The sequence below is a fragment of the Humulus lupulus genome, chromosome 5 (assembly GCF_963169125.1).
Source record: "Humulus lupulus chromosome 5, drHumLupu1.1, whole genome shotgun sequence".
Taxonomy (NCBI): domain Eukaryota; kingdom Viridiplantae; phylum Streptophyta; class Magnoliopsida; order Rosales; family Cannabaceae; genus Humulus; species Humulus lupulus.
Window position 1 is genome coordinate 236,361,286 of NC_084797.1, and position 19,848 is coordinate 236,381,133.

General features: G+C 41.6%; 1 protein-coding gene across 1 annotated transcript; it reads left to right on the forward strand.

Moving 5' to 3' along the window:
• The first annotated feature begins 2,986 nt into the window (after positions 1 to 2,986).
• Positions 2,987 to 3,712, forward strand: LOC133834073 (U-box domain-containing protein 12-like). Its single transcript, XM_062263581.1, has 3 exons — positions 2,987 to 3,360; positions 3,448 to 3,527; positions 3,606 to 3,712. Exons 1-3 carry the CDS (start codon positions 3,169 to 3,171, stop codon positions 3,652 to 3,654), a joined length of 321 nt encoding a protein of 106 aa, XP_062119565.1. The 5' UTR covers positions 2,987 to 3,168; the 3' UTR covers positions 3,655 to 3,712.
• The last annotated feature ends 16,136 nt before the right edge of the window (positions 3,713 to 19,848 follow it).

Sequence of the window (19,848 nt, forward strand, 5' to 3'; positions counted from 1 at the left end):
AATAAGACTAATTAGCCATTATAGCTAGCTAGTTGTGATACACAATGTAACGCTAGCTACAAGGCACTCAACTCAATTCACATGCTTTAAGCAGCCGCGAAAGAGACCAAAACGATTATGCCAATTAAGCCCAAAGTTTACACTTTTAAATATATACTGACACGTACGTATTATATTAACACTAGTCAACATGGATATATATTAATATTACTCCGGATTAAACCTGATGAGCCATTACATTTGATGACGTGTTTGAATAGATTCAGGACTCGATCGTAGCTAGTAGTCCAAAATCCAAATCACCAAGTTGGATTGGAGGCAATAATAATTTATTATTTAACTATTGACACAATGATTTGAAAAGGATAAATTAGTTTTCCAAAAGGCCAAAACAATAAGGACAAGTAATAAGCTAGCCACTGAGAGAATCCCTCCACACAATTTTTGTTCACTTTATTTTGGTACAAACAATTAAGATATCTAATCTCATTAATTAATGTTATTTAAAACGAGGATGGCTTGAATAATTTGATCATGTTGTGTTGGACGCAAACTGTTCTCTTACTTGGTCCAAATTCTATCGTACTTGGCAAACAGAAGACCCCATTCCAACAACTCTTGTACTCTACCTAATCTCTCTTTTTTTTTTCTTTGAAAATAAAATAAAAACAATCACTATAAATACAAAGTACATTTTGCTTATTATTACATTGCAATATATATTGCATTACCAACACAACACTTGGAAAAAAAAAAACCAAGAAAAAGCTTTGTTCACTCCTAAGGATGGCGACCAATATCTCCATAATTCTGTTCACTTCCGTTGTTGTTCTCATTATTTCTCTTGCCGTAGTCCACCATTATAATTCTTTGTCCATCTGTTATAACAATGAGTTTATACTTTTTTGGACCCTGTGTTTTTTCTCATTACTTGTTTGGATCCTGTGTTTTGACAAATTACTTTTTGGACCTTATGTTTTGTAAAATGGTTAAAATAGAACTCTAAACCCGATTTAGGTCAATGTTTTCACAACTAAAATTATAAATAATTTACCAAACTAACAATTCAGAACAAAAATAAAATCATTTTGCTTAAAAACGGTATTGTTATATTCAATTTTTTCTTTATCAAAATTGAGTTTAAGGTTCTATTTTAACTATTTTACAAAATATAGGGTCCAAAAAGTAATTTGTCAAAACACAGGGTCCAAACAGGTAATGAGACAAAACACATGGTCCAAAAAGTATAAACCCTATAATAATTAATTATTCTCACTACACCAAATACCCATTTCCATACCACATCAATATAATATTAATAGAAAAGTATTATGGTAGAGTATTATATTGGGCAACTTTTTATGTAAAAGGGCGGTAATATATTGCACATCCCGCCACTTAGAATTTTTTTTTTCATTTCTGAGACCTGAGAATCCTGAGACACCCATCTCCTTTCTCTTCCCCATTTTTGAGACCTGAGACACCCATTTCTGAGCTTTCCTTCAACATTTCTGCCCATGTAAATGGCTGGGTAATTTTGGGTAGCACGCTTAAATGTAAAACCCTTATTTTTTTTAGCAAATGTAAAAGGCAAAGTCATTATTTCCTTCTGATTCCTCTATGCTCTGCCACAAGAGCTGGTCCGAAATGGAGGTTGGAGAAAACACACTGTACCAGCAACTTCATAAGCTATAAGGGGTGAAGTCTGAAGAAGCTCTTAACCAATTGATTTCTGCTCTCTGGCAAACCAGGAAGACTGGTCTCCGTGGTCACCATGACAAGTCCCATTTCCAGACCCTCCTCAATCTTCCTTCTCGCTCCGACCTCGACCCAATATGGAACAACTTCTCTTTTCTTCTTAAATGGAGTTTTTTTCTTGGTGGGTTTCTGTTGCTTAGTGTTCTTCTGAAGAAAGTTTTGATTTTTGTGGTGCTTGAACAGGTTTTAGCATGCCTTCGTTCGATGATTAGAAAATGCGCCTATGGAAACTTCAGTGGCGATGATCTTCTTAAGCTTGTTCCACCTGATTTGCTTGTTGATCTTCAGCAAATGCTTTTGCTTTTGTTCCAGAAGTATCGGAGTCAGTGGAAAGAGGATGTTTAAAAGGAACAGGTTCATCTCTCTCTCGAATTTCTTGCCTTGAATCAATATCCTTGATAATAGATTTCAGATTTAATGTACAAAAATTATAGCCATCTTCAATTTCAGTTGTGGTATTTCTTATGAAGAGTCTAAAATGTGCTCTAACTATCTTTGATAGACAATGCTCTGTTGATTCTCCATGATAAACGTCTTATTCCTCTCCTCAGGGTATGATTCTGCTGTCAATTTTATTTTATTTTTGAAGTAATTGATTAGTTATCTCTTCATTTATTTTAGAATCAATCTTAAATGCATCATTTTCTTGTTAATTTAGCTTATGTTTTTTTGCTTTGTCTAAAAATATGCATGTTTTAAATTTTATGAGTATCAGACAGCAAAGGAAATTTTTGAGTTGGCTCTAGAGGCAGACAACTCAAACACCCATGCCAGATATTGGTTGTCCAGATTGCATATGAAATATCATGTTGTTGGAGCATGTAAAGCAGTGTAAGGAGAATTTTATAATTGGCCTTTTTGTTTATCGGCTTACCTTTTCTGATTTTGGTGATTATCTGTACTCAATTTAAGAGATATCATCACTATTTTAATGTTTCAAAATTCAACTTTGGAGAAGAAAAATATATGGACTCTCTATCAATAAGAGGGTAAAAAGATGATAGTCTAGTTTTGGATATGTAAGGATCTGGCCATGTTAATTTCTTGACTAGAGATGTTAAAGCTGTTTAAGATAAAATTCAATATTTTGGTGAAGTAAACCTCTTCATGTTATTAAAAAAAAGAAAATTTTGGAAATAGTTACAGAAATGGTTTCTTTTTCTCTAGAATGTAAAATGATCAAGAAAGAAAATTTTCAAAATTTCAAGTTGATATGGCCCCCAATTTATTACTCTCTCTCTCAATTCAGAAGAGCAAAAGAGAGAACAAAATCACTTGACTCGCAGCTGGATCAGGATTTAATCATGGCAGAGAAAGAAGATGACCCTGACCCTGTAATTTTGAAAAGACTTACAGACAAGCTGCATCTCATGACGATCAATGACCTTAAAAGAGAGTTAGTTGCTTTCCATGAAATGTTTATCACAAGTGATGATGTTCCCGGGGACTCATTTCAAAAGATGCCGTCCTAACCCAGCAAATGATGCCCCTGAAAGTGATAAGGACTTGGTTAAGCACAGATCTCCTGTTATTCCAGATGATTTTAGGTGCCCAATATCACTTGATTTGATGAAAGACCCTGTGATTGTCTCCACTGGACAGGTAATAATATCAAGCCACTGCCTTCACAGATTATAACATGTGTATATTGACAATCATTTTAATTTTAATTGTCTAACCTTTTTGCAGACATATGAAAGATCCTGTATTCAAAAGTGGATAGACATACCTGGCAGTACCAGGGATTGCGTGTCCTCGTCCAGTAACAGGTCTACTCTAGTTATCCATTTTCTCAAGTAGGACTAGTTATTTTTATTTTTTAATATAATGAAGAAATCTACTTTTAGGTTGGTGATTTATGGCTTGTTCGGAGATTCAAATGGCTGTAAAGAATGAAGATTATGTAACTATATGGGTGTCTAAGATATGGAAAGACAGTCACTTAACATTTTCAGTATGCGACTTCTAGGGGCTTAGGTTTGTTTTCTATATACTTAATTTCTCTTCCAGAACATTATTTTGCTATAGGACATAATTTCTTTTAGGCATATAAATCAATATCATTAATGCTCAATGCCCTTTGTATACAAATGTGTATATATATATATATTTATTTACAAGAGAAAGTTTAATTGAGTTCAAATATATCACCGAGAATTTTGTTGCTGTAGATGGGAATGCTTGATTTTTTTTTTTTTTTACTTTTGGTAATTGGAATGATGGTGGTAAGTTTAAAGATGCGGCTTGCAAATGATGGAAATTATATAGAACTTAAATGGTTTATAGTTTGGAAACAAAGAGAACAAATTGTTGACTTTCAATTGCCATTTGAGATTTTCAGGGCTGTGCAACAAAAGTGAGCACCATTTTGTTATGACTTCATTCAATTTTTAGATGCATAAGTGCAAACTTAATCTAATATGTTGAAAAAATAATTTCTTTAAGTTCTTACTAGAAAACTTGATTATGGGATTGGATTCTTAGTTGAGTGACTCATTTTAGTTTGAAACTTTATGAAGTTAAGATTAAGTTTTATGCAACAATGCTTATGGTTTAAGACAATAAAAAAATTTGCACTCCATATGTTTGGTGAAATACCTTAGAGACATAATATAGAGTATTGAAGTTAATGTTACACATTAATTCAAAAGTTCAAGTGCTTTTTTCTTTCTTTATTTCTATTATACATACTTTTCTATAGTTTTCTTCATTATAGGCTTATTGTTTACCGAACAATTTTTACTTCGCCATTGTTATATAGTGGTATATGTTTCTTTCGTTTATTATTTTATTTGTCAGAGAGGTATTGTGTTTTTATTTTTTGGCTTAGTTTCCTATATATCATTTCACTTTTATCAATTGGTGGAATTACTAGTAGTGAATAGAAGCCTCTCTTGTCTTAGAAGCAGGCAGTCCATCTCGTCTCTAGCTACACTAAAAAGCGATATTGGTTTGTGATTTTTCTCTATAAATATTTGTAATCAATTATGTCTCTTAACATAATATGTTTGTTACAATGCCTCTAAGAAGCTTGTATAAAAAAATATCAAATTTGTTGCTTATGTTGTGTACCAAAAGTAAAATATTTCTTGCTCAAGATGTGATATTTTTCACCAATGTGTATGTTGTGTATGTGACATAATGAATATTTAACTTGTTGACTTACATTGTTTATGAATATTTTGCTAAATAGGTTTATCAAATTCATAATTAAATTTTCTCAAAGACGTATGTTTATTTTATTATTGGATTCTATGTTTTTTTTTGGAGATTTTTTGCTTCATTTGTTATGTAACCTTATTATACATATATTTTGAGACATATAGCCATAAATGTAGCGTATTAATTTTATTAATAAAACTAGTGCATCATGTATTTTTATGTTGTTGAACAGAACAAGTCTTTGCAAACAACTTAGATTTTGCTTTATTTCATTTCATGGTGAAGAGATCCAATTTATATGTAAATACCTCTTGGAGAAGATCTCTTGTATCTTATTATGCCCAGCTCACCCATAAGAACTTGTATAGGATTTATATATTAAGACATGAATTAGTTAGATCTCAAGATATGTCATTCGTAATGTGAAAATTGGACCTTTTATTTGGTTAATGGACTTGAAAAATGATTTGTACTTTTACTTTTTCTTTTTTGATAGAGCATTTGTAGAGAATAATTTCCATAATTTGAAAGCTTATATTTAGTATTATGGTATGTATTTTATAATACTTTTTCGGTCTTCTTGAAAGCAATTTTTCTTGAAGTGGACTATGCTTTGATGTTTTTTGGAACTGTTGGTGCCTGCATCCATGGGGCTACTCTTCCTGTTTTCTTTGTATTGTTTGGTATGGTATTATGGTCTGGTAGGTTGGGCTGTGTTGGATTTGTGGGCTGAAAATGAAGTATCAACTATTGGCACCTACCACTTGTTATCATTTGACCCACCTTATGTCGGTGCTTTTATTTTCTTGAAATATCTAAGCCAACACGTGAATGAGGTAAAGACACATTTATATGGAATCTTTTCATTAAGCTGAAAAGTTCAATGTGTTTGTTTACTATGATTACATATTTTGATATATTTCATAAGTTAATTAAAGTATGTGATGATTCTCAATGAATCACTGATAAGTGAATTGGATATATGGCAGTTTAGTTAGTTATATAAACTAGTTCATATACTGTAAACTTCAGGATAGAAAAGTTCAAAAATTTCTTTACTCTGTCATGATTTTGAGCTTGACTAGTACTAGAGAAGGTGAGGCTTTTAACTGTCTAGAAGCTGTAATAATAACTATTGTCCTTTATCATTAAACAAACTGAAAAAGGTTGAATAAAACAAAAAAAAAACATTTATACTCTAGTGTCACAAAAATGTACAAGACTATTTCTGGATGATCAAACAGAATTAACTTAGATAATCTTTAAGTAAATGGCTAACTCATTAGAAGAGCAAACATTTCTCTCTACTAGCTGGACATGAATCTTAGGTTTGAGACTGAAGCTTTGAAACTCCTTTAGCCAACTATAAATATAATCTCATAGTCAAATACATAAAATACATAAAGTCAAAGTCATAAACAAATATGTGTCTAATTTTCTACACGTAATTTTTGAGTTAGGCAAGTCAACCCTGTAAACGACCCATTTATTATACAAGTTAGAAACCTCAACATAAAACTAATTCAACCCCCTTATAATTAAAATCCAAACAGGCAAACTTAATGCAAGTTTCAAGTCGTATTATCATGTTTAACCCATTTTGCCACCTTCAATCTTAACCAAAAAGCGGTCAGAAATCAACTATATCTCAGATAAAGTGTTTTTCCTCTGCCTGTGATATTCTTCTATCTTTCCCTACAATCTCTATTCTGTAACAAAGGAAAACACTTGATACCTATGGGAACCAAGATATAGAAACATTTTAAAGTTAGAAACTTATAGTCTAAAGAAGAAGAAACTAAAGAAAGCATTAATATTCATGTACAGAGTCATTCGTTATCATAAGACATTTTACTATCCAAAAAGATAACAACTCAGTAACATGGCCCTAGCCATTTTCAGTCACATATTGGCCTATGGTTTGAATTTGGTCTTCTTTTCTTATATAACTGAACTATTCACGAACAATATCATCAATTCATTTTCTTTCTTATGCTATAAATGTTCAATTTTAGTGATTCTGTTTTTATATGAGTTGCATGACACAACTTTGTTTCAATGTTTCAGGTTTTAAAGAATTGTCCATTTGAGCATTACACACTCTAATATCAATACCTCATGATTAGCACTATCTGCAACTTTTGAGGCTTAAATTATACTTGAAAGTTATCTTTGTTATATTACAGCTTTATTTAACTTTTAAGGCTTAAGTTAAAAAAAATGATGAGAAATAAAGAGAATCTAGTTTGTTACAGAAGATGATCTATAAAAATAAAGGTCTCTCCCCATCTTTCTGTGCTATTGGGGGCTATTGTTTCTCATCATTTTTCAGTTTCTGGTAGAGGAACTTGAAAAAGAGATAGTTTTTGTTGTGCCAAGTTGTTGACGCGGTTCTTCGCCAACAGGTAGTTAATAGAATAAGAGAATGGGATTAGTGCTAAGTAATGAACCGTAACAGATGAATGATCTTAAAATAAAATGGTGATACGAATACTTTTTTAGGTGGTTCAAAGGTTAAAATCCTTCTACTCCACCAGCCAATATTATTGCTAGTTTTCTGGTATTCTTTACAGGGTATTTCTTTACACAACAGAATCCAACCCTTTGCAACTCCCAGGGTCACCATATTTATAGGAGAGGGCACCTGGGGGTTGGCACAGGGGGTCATCCCATGACCTCCTTACCCATCATGTCACTTCTGTGACATTCATGATTAATTCCTAAAACCTAACAAATGAAGTGTGGTCTAATCAATAGGTAAGGGGGATAAGGGGCCGCACGGCCCAACCCAGTCGTGGGTGCCTGAACACGCACGTTTATGCTGTGTGTCCGAGAATTCAGGGATGTATCAGACACGTGATGTCTGATATATGCACGTTTACATTGCGTGGTTGACTTTATAAAGGATCACAACCTCCAACTCAAGCTTGTACCTTGAGCTAGATGTCTTCTTACCCCACGGTATCCATACCTGTGATCCGACTCCTTAGTAATCTAAGTAAGCCTTTGGTTACCCCGAGCAAAGGGGGGAGCTGGCGACAGCTGATCCGGGTACGTGGCACCTACGTGGCTGATATAATTATGCCATACCTCAGCTCGCTAATAGCCCGTGGAGAATTAGGGCGTACATTTGCCCCCCAAGCCCCTACTCGTGGCACATGACGTCACCCGGGGCCACAGTGGGGGTTTTAGGCTTCCTTGTGGACTCTTCACATTCTGCTCATTACGCAGGCGTTGCGTACGTGGAGCATTGTGGTTGGTGATAGTACGTCTTCCGAGAACTGCATTAAATGGCCTAGCCTATACTCGGCCATCGTTTCGCCTTTCGAGTAGTGATCCTCGAATCCTACATCAAGGCAATCCAACGGCCCTCCTCACTTGGCCTCTTACGTATATAAAAGGGGTGGCCACCTTACGCATGGGCCACCTGTTAATTTGGAAATTTTCTTATTTTCTCCTTTCTTCTCAGTCTCAAAAAACTCTCTCTTTCTTCTGGTTACTGTTCCCAGTGTTCCAGAAGTTCAGGCGCGAGAGCTCCTTTGAGGCTTTAGCACCAGCAATTTCAGCAGGACTCCAACCCAGACGACCATTTTAGCATCCTCACAACAAAACATTCTGTAAGTTTTCCGCTTATGCATGCTTTAAATTTCCTCGTCACTGTTGCTTGGGTAAATTGTTTTTGTAACCGCATGCAGTATTCTGCTGGTTTTTGTGGGTATGATAGGCGTAGGTTTTTATTCTAGGGCATCGACCATAGAAAAAACCACTTAGGAGTACGACTCAAAGGGTACACTTTCTGGGGAAATTTTATGGGTAGAACTTTCATATGCCTGTTTGAAATAACCAACTTTTAGGGTGCAAAAACCGGGTAGCTTAGGGGACACGCTTCACAGGCGGTTTTGCACTGTTTGCCTACTGAAACTTTCCTTCCAAGGCAAGCTTTTTTATTCTGACCCTCCTGACACATGGATTCCGAGTAATCGGGGAGCCGTTGGGAGCACAGGTGCGTGTTCATAAAACTGCGTGGTCTCACTCTCCACGGGCTGAGATTACCTCAGCCCGTGTAAAGGAAACACTTTGCGTCAGATTCTTTCTTATGCTTAGGTCTCCTTTTCTAAATTTTCTTCTTTTGTTCGTTAGGCGACCAGATGGGACCAAAGAAGAACGCCCCTAAGAAGACTGCTGGCAGCTCGTCTTCTCAGCAAGCCAAAGGGAAAGAGGTGGTCACGGACTCTCCAATCCCCGTTTTTGGTCCAGCCGTGGAGCAGGAGCTCGAGGTGGGGCCCGACGCCTTCTTCGAGGCCGAGAGGATCGTCTCAAAGATCATCAGCCAAGGGAAAGTGAATAAGATATTCCTTTCCCACAATATTGAGATTGGGAGGGGCGCCCTAGACGCCTGACCTCCCCTAGAAGGTGAGCGGAGCTGCGCGCCGCTCAATGAGGAATATGCAGCCTTGAGCGACGAGCACTTCAAGGCTGGGGCTTCCTTCCGCTGGACCAGTACTTCACGAATTTTCTCAATTACGTGAAGCTGGCTCCTTTCCAGCTCCCCCCTAACTCATACCGTTTGTTAGCGGGGTTGAGATACTTATTCCTGAAGCAGGAATGGGAGGTCCCCACGTCGGCGGACATTTTTTTTTACTTTTTCTGCCTCAAGGCCAGCCCGGAGCAGAGGGGGCGAGGTGACGGGTTCTACTATCTGACCCGTTTTCCAACCACGGTTGCGGTCATCGAGCTGCCCAGCCACCCCAACGACTTTAAAGACCAGTTCTTCATGTCCCAGGGATTTCGCAATTGCGAACATCACTATTTCAACCGCCCTCGTAAGTACCCTTTACTCTTAGCTCGGAAGTTAATTATTGATTAGCTTCCTTTATTAGTTCCTGACTTAGAAACAATCATGCAGCCATTTTCGCGAGGATGGCCAAGTCTGTGACCCTTGGGGGTCAATACGAAACATTGGCGGGGCTGCCCCCTAGCGAAAAGGACTATCTCCAGTTCGTGTCCGACGAGACGATGCTGTCGTGCAAGCTAATCTCCCCAGGCCAGACTCTGGCCTTGAGGATATCGCGGGGCCTCCCTCCAGCTCACGAGATGAGGCCCATCCCCGAGGAGGAGGCCGAGGGAGAAGAAGAGGACGAGGAGGACGAGGTGCCCCTCGTGCGGCGGAAGCGGGCGCTGGAGGTCGCCCAAGAAACAGACGTAGAGAGGGCTCAGTCCGGAGTAGCCGTCGGCCCATCCGGGCAAGGTAATCCTTATATGTTTAGGGACTTAGATAGGGCCACTGCACACCTTCGATTAGCTAGGTTCAATCTCATCCAGCCCGTTCATCGCCATCGAAGTGACCCAGACCGCGGCGTAACCTTACTCTAATGCGTCGACCAACTCGTGCTGGATTACAAAAGTAGCCGCCCTAGGGGCACTGTACTCATAGATAATACCATAGCTTTTAGGTCGGTCTTTTTTGAGGAGTACGGGACCAACCTTCGATCGTGGCCCTCCCTCTGGGAGGGTATAGTAGCTCCAAGTCTTAGGCAGTATGTAGAAGAGTCTAGTCCCGAGCCAGATTCGGACCCAGAGCGTCTTCCAGCCTGCGAAGTCGTTATCCTAGATTCCCCCGCTGCAACTCTGGGGCCGGTGGTCGTGACCATAGATTCCTCTAGCTCGGAGGGTAGGATCCCTTTCAATATATACTTGAGATTTGTTTTCCCTTTTATTTTTGTGGTATTGCATAAATATTTTCACTTGTATATTAATGCTTTGCCTTTGTTTTACCAGAGGAGATGTCTCAGCCCGGGAGCAACGACTTGTGAGTTATGTTCCCTGGAGGGAACCCTTCTTCTGGGGCCTCCGGGCCCATGGTGAAAAAGCTCCGGCTGGCGAAGAAGGCCATCGGGAGTACTTCCAAGTCCCCTGCAAAGGGGAAAAACCAGGCTCTGATAGCTCAGGAGAAAGTGCCTCCGCCCCCTCCAGCAATGAAGATGCCTCCACCTCCCCCGCGAGCTCCCGCCTTTGTTCGAGAAACGGAGGTGCCCCCCGGGACCTTGTCGACCACAACCCTCGAGGTGCGCATTCCTGTGAATCCCCAGGCTTTGGAGAAGATCCCCGATGTCTTTCGGGGAACGGTCTACGAGACGGCGAGCTATACCGTGGACCATTATTACAATGCCGCCGAGAGGGACCTGCGGGCGATCGAGACAAGGAGCCCGGAGAACGTGATGGAGTCTTCGCTGGGGATGGCTATCATGGTAAGTTGGCCTTGCCACTTGTATTCCTTGCACATTATGCATCACATGTTTGTTTTTTCCTCTTAGGCAGTTGCCTTATCATCTTTTGGTCTTGCAGGGTGCCTTGGCTCTCCACCGAAGCATATCCCGATCTAGGGCTCGGCTCGAGGATATGAGGGCCGAGCACCAGAAAGCTTTGGCCGCCCTTAAGACTGCCCAAAAGCAGGAACAGGATGCCAAGGATGCCCTGGCGACTGTGCAGGCTGAGCTGGACGCTTCTCGACCTAAGCTGCAGGAGGCCGAGGCTACCAAGGCCGCCCTAGCCGCCGCGAGGACCGAGCTCGAGGAGGCCAGGGTCGCTCGGGCCGCACTGGACGCCGCGAAAGCCGAGGCCGAGGAGGCCAAGGCTACCCTGGCGACGGAGAGGGCAGCCTCCAGCTCCTCCATGGAGGCTATGTTGTACCACTGCTGGGTCTTCAACCCAGATGGTGACTTCTCCTTTCTGGGGGCGGACGCATTGGACAGCTTCCTGGAGAAGTTCAAAGCTCGCCTTCAGAAAGAGGCACCCTCCGAGACCGGGGAAACTTCTGCAGCCGCCGAGCAGGAAGACGAGGTGGTGACCTCATCGGAGCAGCCTGGCAGGGCCTAGGACTTCTTTTCTTTTTACCATTCGAACACTTTTTTTTTTTTGTATCTTTGTATGAGGTTTTCTGACCTCGATACAATTGGCTTTATCAACTTTTTGTTTCTAATTGATTTACATCCTTTTGCCTCTGCATTTTGGTAATAATCTTAGTTTTTGTTGGTGTTGTGATTGATATTTTATGCTTTTCTAGGAAAAAACATGTTAACCAATTTTGAACCAACTTCTAAGACAAGTCCTGGTTGCATCTTGGACATTAATTTAAAAACTTAGTTCGCATTAATTTTCGATTAATATCTCGTGCTTTTTAAGAAAAACAACGATCAATCAATTTGAATTAACTTCTAAGTTTTAGGACCTGGTTACATCCAGGACGTTAATTTGAAAACTTAGTTCGCGTTAATTCTTGATTAATATCTTGTGCTTTTTAAGAAAAACACCGATCAATCAATTTGAATTAACTTCTAAGTTTTAGGACCTGGTTACATCCAGGACGTTAATTTGACAACTTAGTTCGCGTTAATTCTTGATTAATATCTTGTGCTTTTTAAGAAAAACACCGATCAATCAATTTGAACTAACTTCTAAGTTTTAGGCCGACCTGGTTATATCCAGGATACGACTTAGTTCGCGTTAATCCTTTATCAATATCTCGTGCTTTTTTAAAAAAAAAAAACATTGATCAATCGATTTGAATAAACTTCTAAGTCTTTAAGGCGACCTAGTTGTATCTAGGTACCATATGCCCCCCAAGTAATTAGGAAAGGGTCTTTCGTGGTTACTTGAGATTACATTCGCAAATATACACAATAATGAAAAAAGATTTAATTCTCATTGCTTAATAAACAAAAAATGGCCTTTCTGAGTAAGCCTTACAAGGGTATTACTGATAATATTTCTTCAAATGGATGGCGTTCCAAGTCCGTGGGACTGCTTCTCCATTTAGCCGAGCTAACTTGTAGGTTCCTTCCTTTATGGCCTCGATTACTTGGTATGGCCCTTCCCAGTTTGGTCCCAATACTCCATCTTTGGGATCTTTACTGGCTAAAAAGACTCTCCTAAGGACCAGGTCGCCAATGCTAAAGGCACGTTTTCTGACCTTTGAGTTGAAATAACGAGTGATTTTTTGCTGGTAATGCACGAGCTAGAGCTGCGAATCTTCTCGTCTTTCATCAATCAGGTTGAGGGACGCGCAAAGCAGTTTGTGATTGCAGTCCTGGTCATACGCCTGGACTTTATGTGAAGATACCTTTATCTCGATGGGAAGGACTGCCTCACTCCTAAAAGCTAGGGAGAAAGGAGTATGACTCGTAGGAGTTCGATGCGAGGTCCGGTATGCCCATAGTACCTGGGGGAGCTGTTCTGGCCAGACTCCCTTGGCTTCGTCCAGTCTCTTCTTAAGGCTCGCCTTTAGTGTCTTATTGACGGCCTCGACCTGCCCATTTGCCTGGGGATAGGCCACGAAGGAGAAGCTTTTCACAATGCCATACCTCTCACAGAATTCGGTGAAGAGGTCACTGTCAAACTGCGTTCCATTGTCTGGTACGATCTTTTTTGGCAGCCCGAACCGACAGATAATGCTTTTGACAACGAAGTCGAGGACTTTCTTGGAAGTGATTGTTGCCAAGGGTTCTGCCTCAACCTACTTGGTGAAGTATTCAATAGCCACCACCGCGTAACGGACCCCTCCCTTTCCAGTAGGGAGGGCGCCAACCAGGTCGATTCTCCAGACCATGAATGGCCACGGGGACGAGATTATCTTCAGCTCGACTGGGGGAGCTCAGGCAACTGAGGTGAATTGCTGGCACTTGTCACATTTCTTAACGTAAGAGATCGAGTCCTTCGACAGAGTGGGCCAGTAATATCCTTGCCTTAAGACCTTCAGGGCCAAGCTTTGCCCCCCAGTGTGATCTCCGCAAAAACCCTCGTGCACTTCTTGCAAAATGGTCCTTGCTTCGCCTGGCAGAATACATCGCAGGAGATGCAGGGAGTGCCCACGCCGGTATAATAGACCATCGACCACCGTATACCTTGGAGCTTGGTAAAGTACCTGCCTTGCGTCGTTACGCTCTTCAGGTAACTTTCCTTTGGTGAGATATTCGAGGATGGGGGTCATCCAGGTCGGTCTGGCGTCGATCATCTCGACCTCCACCCCGACTCCTTCTATGCTTGGTTTCTCCAAGAACTCTACCGGTACTAACCCCAAAGTCTCCGTCTCCCCAGAGGTAGCGAGCTTGGCGAGGGCGTTTGCGTTGGCGTTCTGCTCCCGAGGTATTTGCTCGATTGAGCCCTGTTCAAATGAAGACAACTTGACTTTTACCTTGGCCAGGTATGCAGCCATCTTGGTTCCTCGTGCTTGGTATTCACCTTGTACTTGGTTTAGCACGAGCTGGGAATCGCTGAAACACTGAATGGAGCTGGCCTTAAGCTCCCGGGCCACCCTTAGCCCGGCCAATAAAGCTTCGTATTCGGCCTCATTGTTGGAAGCCTTGAATCCGAATCTCAACGCCGAGTGGAATCTATGTCCTTCTGGGGATATCAAAATGATTCCAGCCCCGGAGCCGTTCTCGTTAGATTAGCCATCTACAAAGACCATCCATGATGCCTGGACCGAGGTGGCCTGGGGCGAATCTTCCACAGGATCTTCTCGAAATCCTGTGCATTCTGCCACAAAATCAGCCAGGGCCTAGCTTTTTATTGCAGTTCGCGGAGTGTATAAAATCTCAAACTGGCTGAGCTCAATAGCCCATTTCAACAGACGTCCCGATGCTTCAGGTTTTTGCAAAACCTGCCTTAAAGGTTGATCAGTTATGACGTGTATTGAGTGGGATTGGAAATACGGCTTGAGCTTTCGGGAGGCCGTGATGAGACAGAACGCCATCTTCTCCTTCAACGGATATCGGGACTCAGCTCCGAGAAGCCTCTTGTTGATGTAATAGACTGGTTTTTGAACCCGGTCTTCTTCTCGAACCAATACGGCACTAGCTGCATCTTCTGTGACAGCTAGGTGAAGGAAAAGAGGCTCTCCTGCCGTTGGTTTGGAAAATACGGGCGGCTCGGCTAGATGTGCTTTTAGGTCAAGAAAGGCACATTCGCACTCCTCTGTCCATTTGAACTTCTTATTCCCCCGGAGTAGGTTGTGGAATGGTAGGCACTTGTCGGTGGATTTAGAAATAAACCGATTAAGGGCTGTCACCCTTCTTGTTAGGCCTTGAACGTCTTTTCGCGACTGAGGTGAGGGCAGCTCAAGCAACGACCTGTTCTTATCGGGGTTCGCCTCGATTCCTCTAGTGTTGACAATGAAACCCATGAATTTTCCAGATGTGACCCCGAAAGTGCACTTCTGCGGGTTAAGCCTCATGCCGTATTCTCTTAGTATCTTGAAGCATTCCTCCAGGTCAGAAACATGGTTATCGGCAGTTTTCGACTTGACTAGCATGTAGTCAACGTACACTTCCATGTTCTTCCCGATCTGGTTGGCAAACATCCTGCTCACCAATCTCTGGTATGTAGCACCGGTGTTCTTCAGCCTGAACGGCATGACCTTGTAACAATAGACATTAGTTGGGGTCATGAAGCTAGTGTGCTCCTGGTCCGCTGGATTCATGGCGATCTGATTATAACCCGAGTACGCATCCATAAAGGACAGAAGCTCGTGCCCCGCCGTAGCATCCACCAATTGGTCGATCCTTGGCAAGGGAAAACAATCTTTGGGGCAAGCTTTGTTCAGATTAGAGAAGTCGATGCAGGTCCACCATTTCCTGTTGGGCTTCGGGACCAACACAGGATTAGCGACCCAGACCGGGAACTTAGCTTCGCGGATAAAGCTGCACTTTTTGAGCTGAGCTACTTCCTCTTCTAGGGCTTCAGCTCGGGTTGTTCCGAGGCGCCTCTGTTTCTGGGATTTCACTAGCACGCTCTTATCCAAATGGAGGGTGTTGTAACGACCTACTAATCTAGACTCTTGGACCATTATCGAACTATACATACAAATTCTTACTAAAACATACATTTGCGAAAATACCATAATTTATTATAAACATGTAGAAACAAAGGTTACTTTCATAAAAATAAGTAGGATATGGGTACCCATTGTCTTTAAAACAAAAATAACTTAAAGTGAAAAGAGTTACATAGAAAATGCGGAAAATACATGTAAAACCATAAAAAGTAAAACAAGACTACATCCTCGAATCGAATAACGCTCGGCCCCTTGACTTCATTCACCATCGATACACATCCTCTAAGCGTCCACGAATCTTACCGCCTCTTAAAGCTATTTTCCTGCACATAAAACAAAAAGGAATGAGCTTAATGCCCAGCAAGGAAAATCTAACACATAGTCATAAACATAAATTTCATAATAAACGTAAAGACATATCATAACACTTAATACATACACTTATTATAATGGCCATTATTACTTGGGGTCCCATAGACTAAACAAGCTTATGCCCATGAGATTAGTGGGGTCCTACTAGCTAAGTAGGCATATGCCCATAATCTTTTTGGGGTCTTGTTAGTCAAATAGGACATAAGCCCAAGCCTACAAACATACACATTCATAACATTTTCATAACATATCATATTTCATAACATAACACATAAGCAATACACATATAGATTCTATCCTATTTTCCTTACCAAAGTTACCGGGATATGATGGACTGAGTTGGGTCTTTTGGAACACTCCTAAAACCATATGAGAAAGAGTGAGTTTTATGAAGAAGAAGAAATGAAAATGAATGGGAAGACTAACCCATTGAGAAACATGCTTACCGAAACTTATGTGCTTAAGAACTTGGATTTCCTAACCAAAATAAGAATGAGGTTAGGAAACTGAGTAGAAGGCTATGAGAAAGAAAATAACATAAAACAATGAGCTAGAGTTTTGGGTTTACCTCAAAGACTTGCAAGATCAATCTACACCACAACCGAAATACTAAAGAATCTTACTTCCCAAAGTGTTTGATAAGCTTATGATGTTTAAGCTTATGATTTTCCCACCCAAGTGTTTAACTCTCACACTCTCCTAGCACTTGCAGCTTCTGAACTTAGAGTAAAAGGTGAATAATGGCTGGGTACTAGGTCTTATTTATAGAGTTTGGGAATGAAAGTATCTTGATTTTACTTGAATAAAAATAATGGCTATTTAGGTGAAAATAATTTGAATAATCGTTCAGCAGAGGCTGAAGACTCGTTCAAAAGATGCTGGACTTATGAAGGAGTTTGAATGGCTGAAAGGAAAAGAATTCAAAAGTGTTTGAAAACATGCTGGTGGAGGCGATATATCGCCCCCTGTAGGCGATATATCGCCTGGACCACTGTTCCCGAGGTGACCGTGCATCGATTCGTGTTTTCCGTATCTACGCGCTGCGACATATCGCCCCCTATAGCTGCGATATATCGGCACACGCTGAATATTTAAACACGAAATTACACATTTTTAGCTAAGTTTGAATGGAGTAAACAGCCTTGACTAAGCCATCAACGTATTCAAAGCTGTTGACTGACCCTATAACATTCAAACTTTACTCCTTATTAAATTTAATCCTAAAAAATACTTAATCCTTAATCACCATTCATAACATGTGCTTAAAATCCTATTGGTTGATATATAAACCTTATAGTATAATAAATATAATCCTTAATATCAGTCATATTAATCTACCTTAGGTTAAAATTAATATTCTTAAACTATAGGTTAAACTTAGAAAATCTATAAGTACTATTATGAGTGTCCAAATAATTCCCGGTCTGAACCAAAAATCCACAGTCACAAAGATAACACTGAACATACTATAATACTACTAAACAATTAGCTAAGTAAAGTTCTTGGACTCTACAGGTGTGCATGATGACACTCCTGCAAGAATTTGATCAGCTCTGCCTTCCCCTTGCCACAGAGGTTTTTCCCGAGCCTAACCATCCGCGAGGGATTCTGTGGATCGATATTTACCTCCTCGAGCTCTTCAATAACTTGGAGCTCGGACTTATCCTCGCCTATTCTGGGGTCAATATCATCACTTAGGATGATAATTTCCCCTTCGGTACTTTGAGGTTTTTCAATCTTAGGATTAGGCAAAGGTTCCTGAGATTCCTTATTTCCATCCTGGACGGTCATCGTTAACTGCCCGGGTTTTAATTTTCCCTTCATGGAAAAGCTGTAGCATTCCCTGGCAGCGAGTTGATCGCCACGGACCGTGCATATCCCCGTGGAAGAGGAGAGTTTCAGCGCGAGGTGGCGGATGGAGGTAACTGCTTCAAAAGCTATAAGTTTTGGTCGACCCAAAATGGCATTGTACGCGGCGGGACAGTCGATGACCATGAACTCAAGGAGTTTTGAGACTGTCTGAGGTCCCTCTCATAAGGTGATCACCAGCTCAATCATCCCTATTGCCGCCGATCCTTCTCCAGAGAAACCATAAAGTATCATGGAGGTTGCTTTCAGCTCGGCGACAGACAAACCCATCTTCTCCAGCGTGGACCAGAATTGTAGGTTTACCGAGCTCCCATTATCGACCAACACTCTCCTAACCCTCCGATTGGCGAGCTGCACGGCTACGACCAGAGGGTCATTATGAGGGAACTGGACGTGGCTGGCATCTTCTTCAGTAAATATGATTGGTTGCCTTTCCAATCGCCACTGCTTTGGAAGATGCTGCTCGGGGACAAACTCCACTCCATTGTGAGCTTTAAGTTCGTTGACGTACCTCTTTTGGGCACCTCTGCTCGTGCCAGCCAAATGGGGACCTCTCCTCCTATCACTGGAGGAGGGACGTTTTGATCTATCCGAGACCCGGGCTGACTGACCGGGACTTCCGGAGCTGGACGACTTGCGGGAACCCTGTTCCGCGCATACTGGGCCAAGGGTTTGGCTCTGATGAGAGTTTTGATCTCATCCTTCAGGTGTCTACAGTCATCGGTATTGTGGCCAACGTTGTTGTGGAACCGGCAAAACTTGGAAGGGTCTCGCTTTCCCTTCTGGTGCTTTAATGGCTCCGGCTTCTTCCAGGGGAGGCGAGCAGAATTTGCTAGGAAGATGTTCTCCCTAGAGTGGGTGAGCTCCGTATAAGTCGCGTAGACCGGCTTACATTTTTCTACGGACTTGTTCTTCTTTGGGCCATGCTGGTTGCCCTCACTGCTCCCTTTTCTCTTGCCTCCACCAAACTGGTTATTCTGTGTAACGGTCTGGGTCGCTGTCACGACCTCCGTTCCCACTCCAGCAGGCTGCTTAGGGGCCTGGCTGATTCCTGCAGCTGAGGCTTGCGCCTCCTCCAGGTTGATCCACCCTTAGGCCCTATTTAGGAATTCATTTACGGTGCTGACTCCCTTTCTTTGTATCTCATTCCAAAGTCCCCCTCCGACGAGGATTCCAGTTCTCAAAGCCATGAGCTTAGAGCTGTCATCTGCGTCTCTGGCTCGAGCAGCGACGTTCGTGAATCTACTCAGGTAAGCCTTCAGAGGCTCGTCGGGTTACTGCCTTACATTTGCCAGGGTGTCGGCCTTGATGCGGGCAGCCTGGGAAGCTCGGAATGCTCTCTTGAAGTCCGTGGAGAAAGTTTTCCACGAGCTGATTGACTGTTTCTTACTCTGTTTGAATCACTGTCTGGCCGGCCCAGTCAAGGTTGAGGGAAATATTAAACACCTCAGCTCGGGGCCAATGTTGTGGGCCATCATCAGGGTATTGAACATACCCAGGTGATCTGACGGATCTCCGTCTCCGTTGAATTTGGACAAGTGCAGCATACAGAAGCCGGGCAGATATGCCGTTCCTGCTATGCTGGGGGCGAAGAGCTCGATTTCGTCCCCAGAATTATATTCGTCCTTTTCTTTTTCTGACAGGAGCTTCCTCATCAGCTCCTCCATCTGAGCCAGCCGTTCAAGGGTTTTGTCCTGATTTCCTTGGTTGTTCCGAGGCTATTCAATAGCTCCGGATCCATTGTACACGTTTGGCGGGTTACTGTCCCTCCTATCTTGAGATAGTTTATATGGGACACTCCAGCTGTCGCGTACCTCGGACAGGTCTTCCCTCTGGCGAGCACGACTACCATTTCC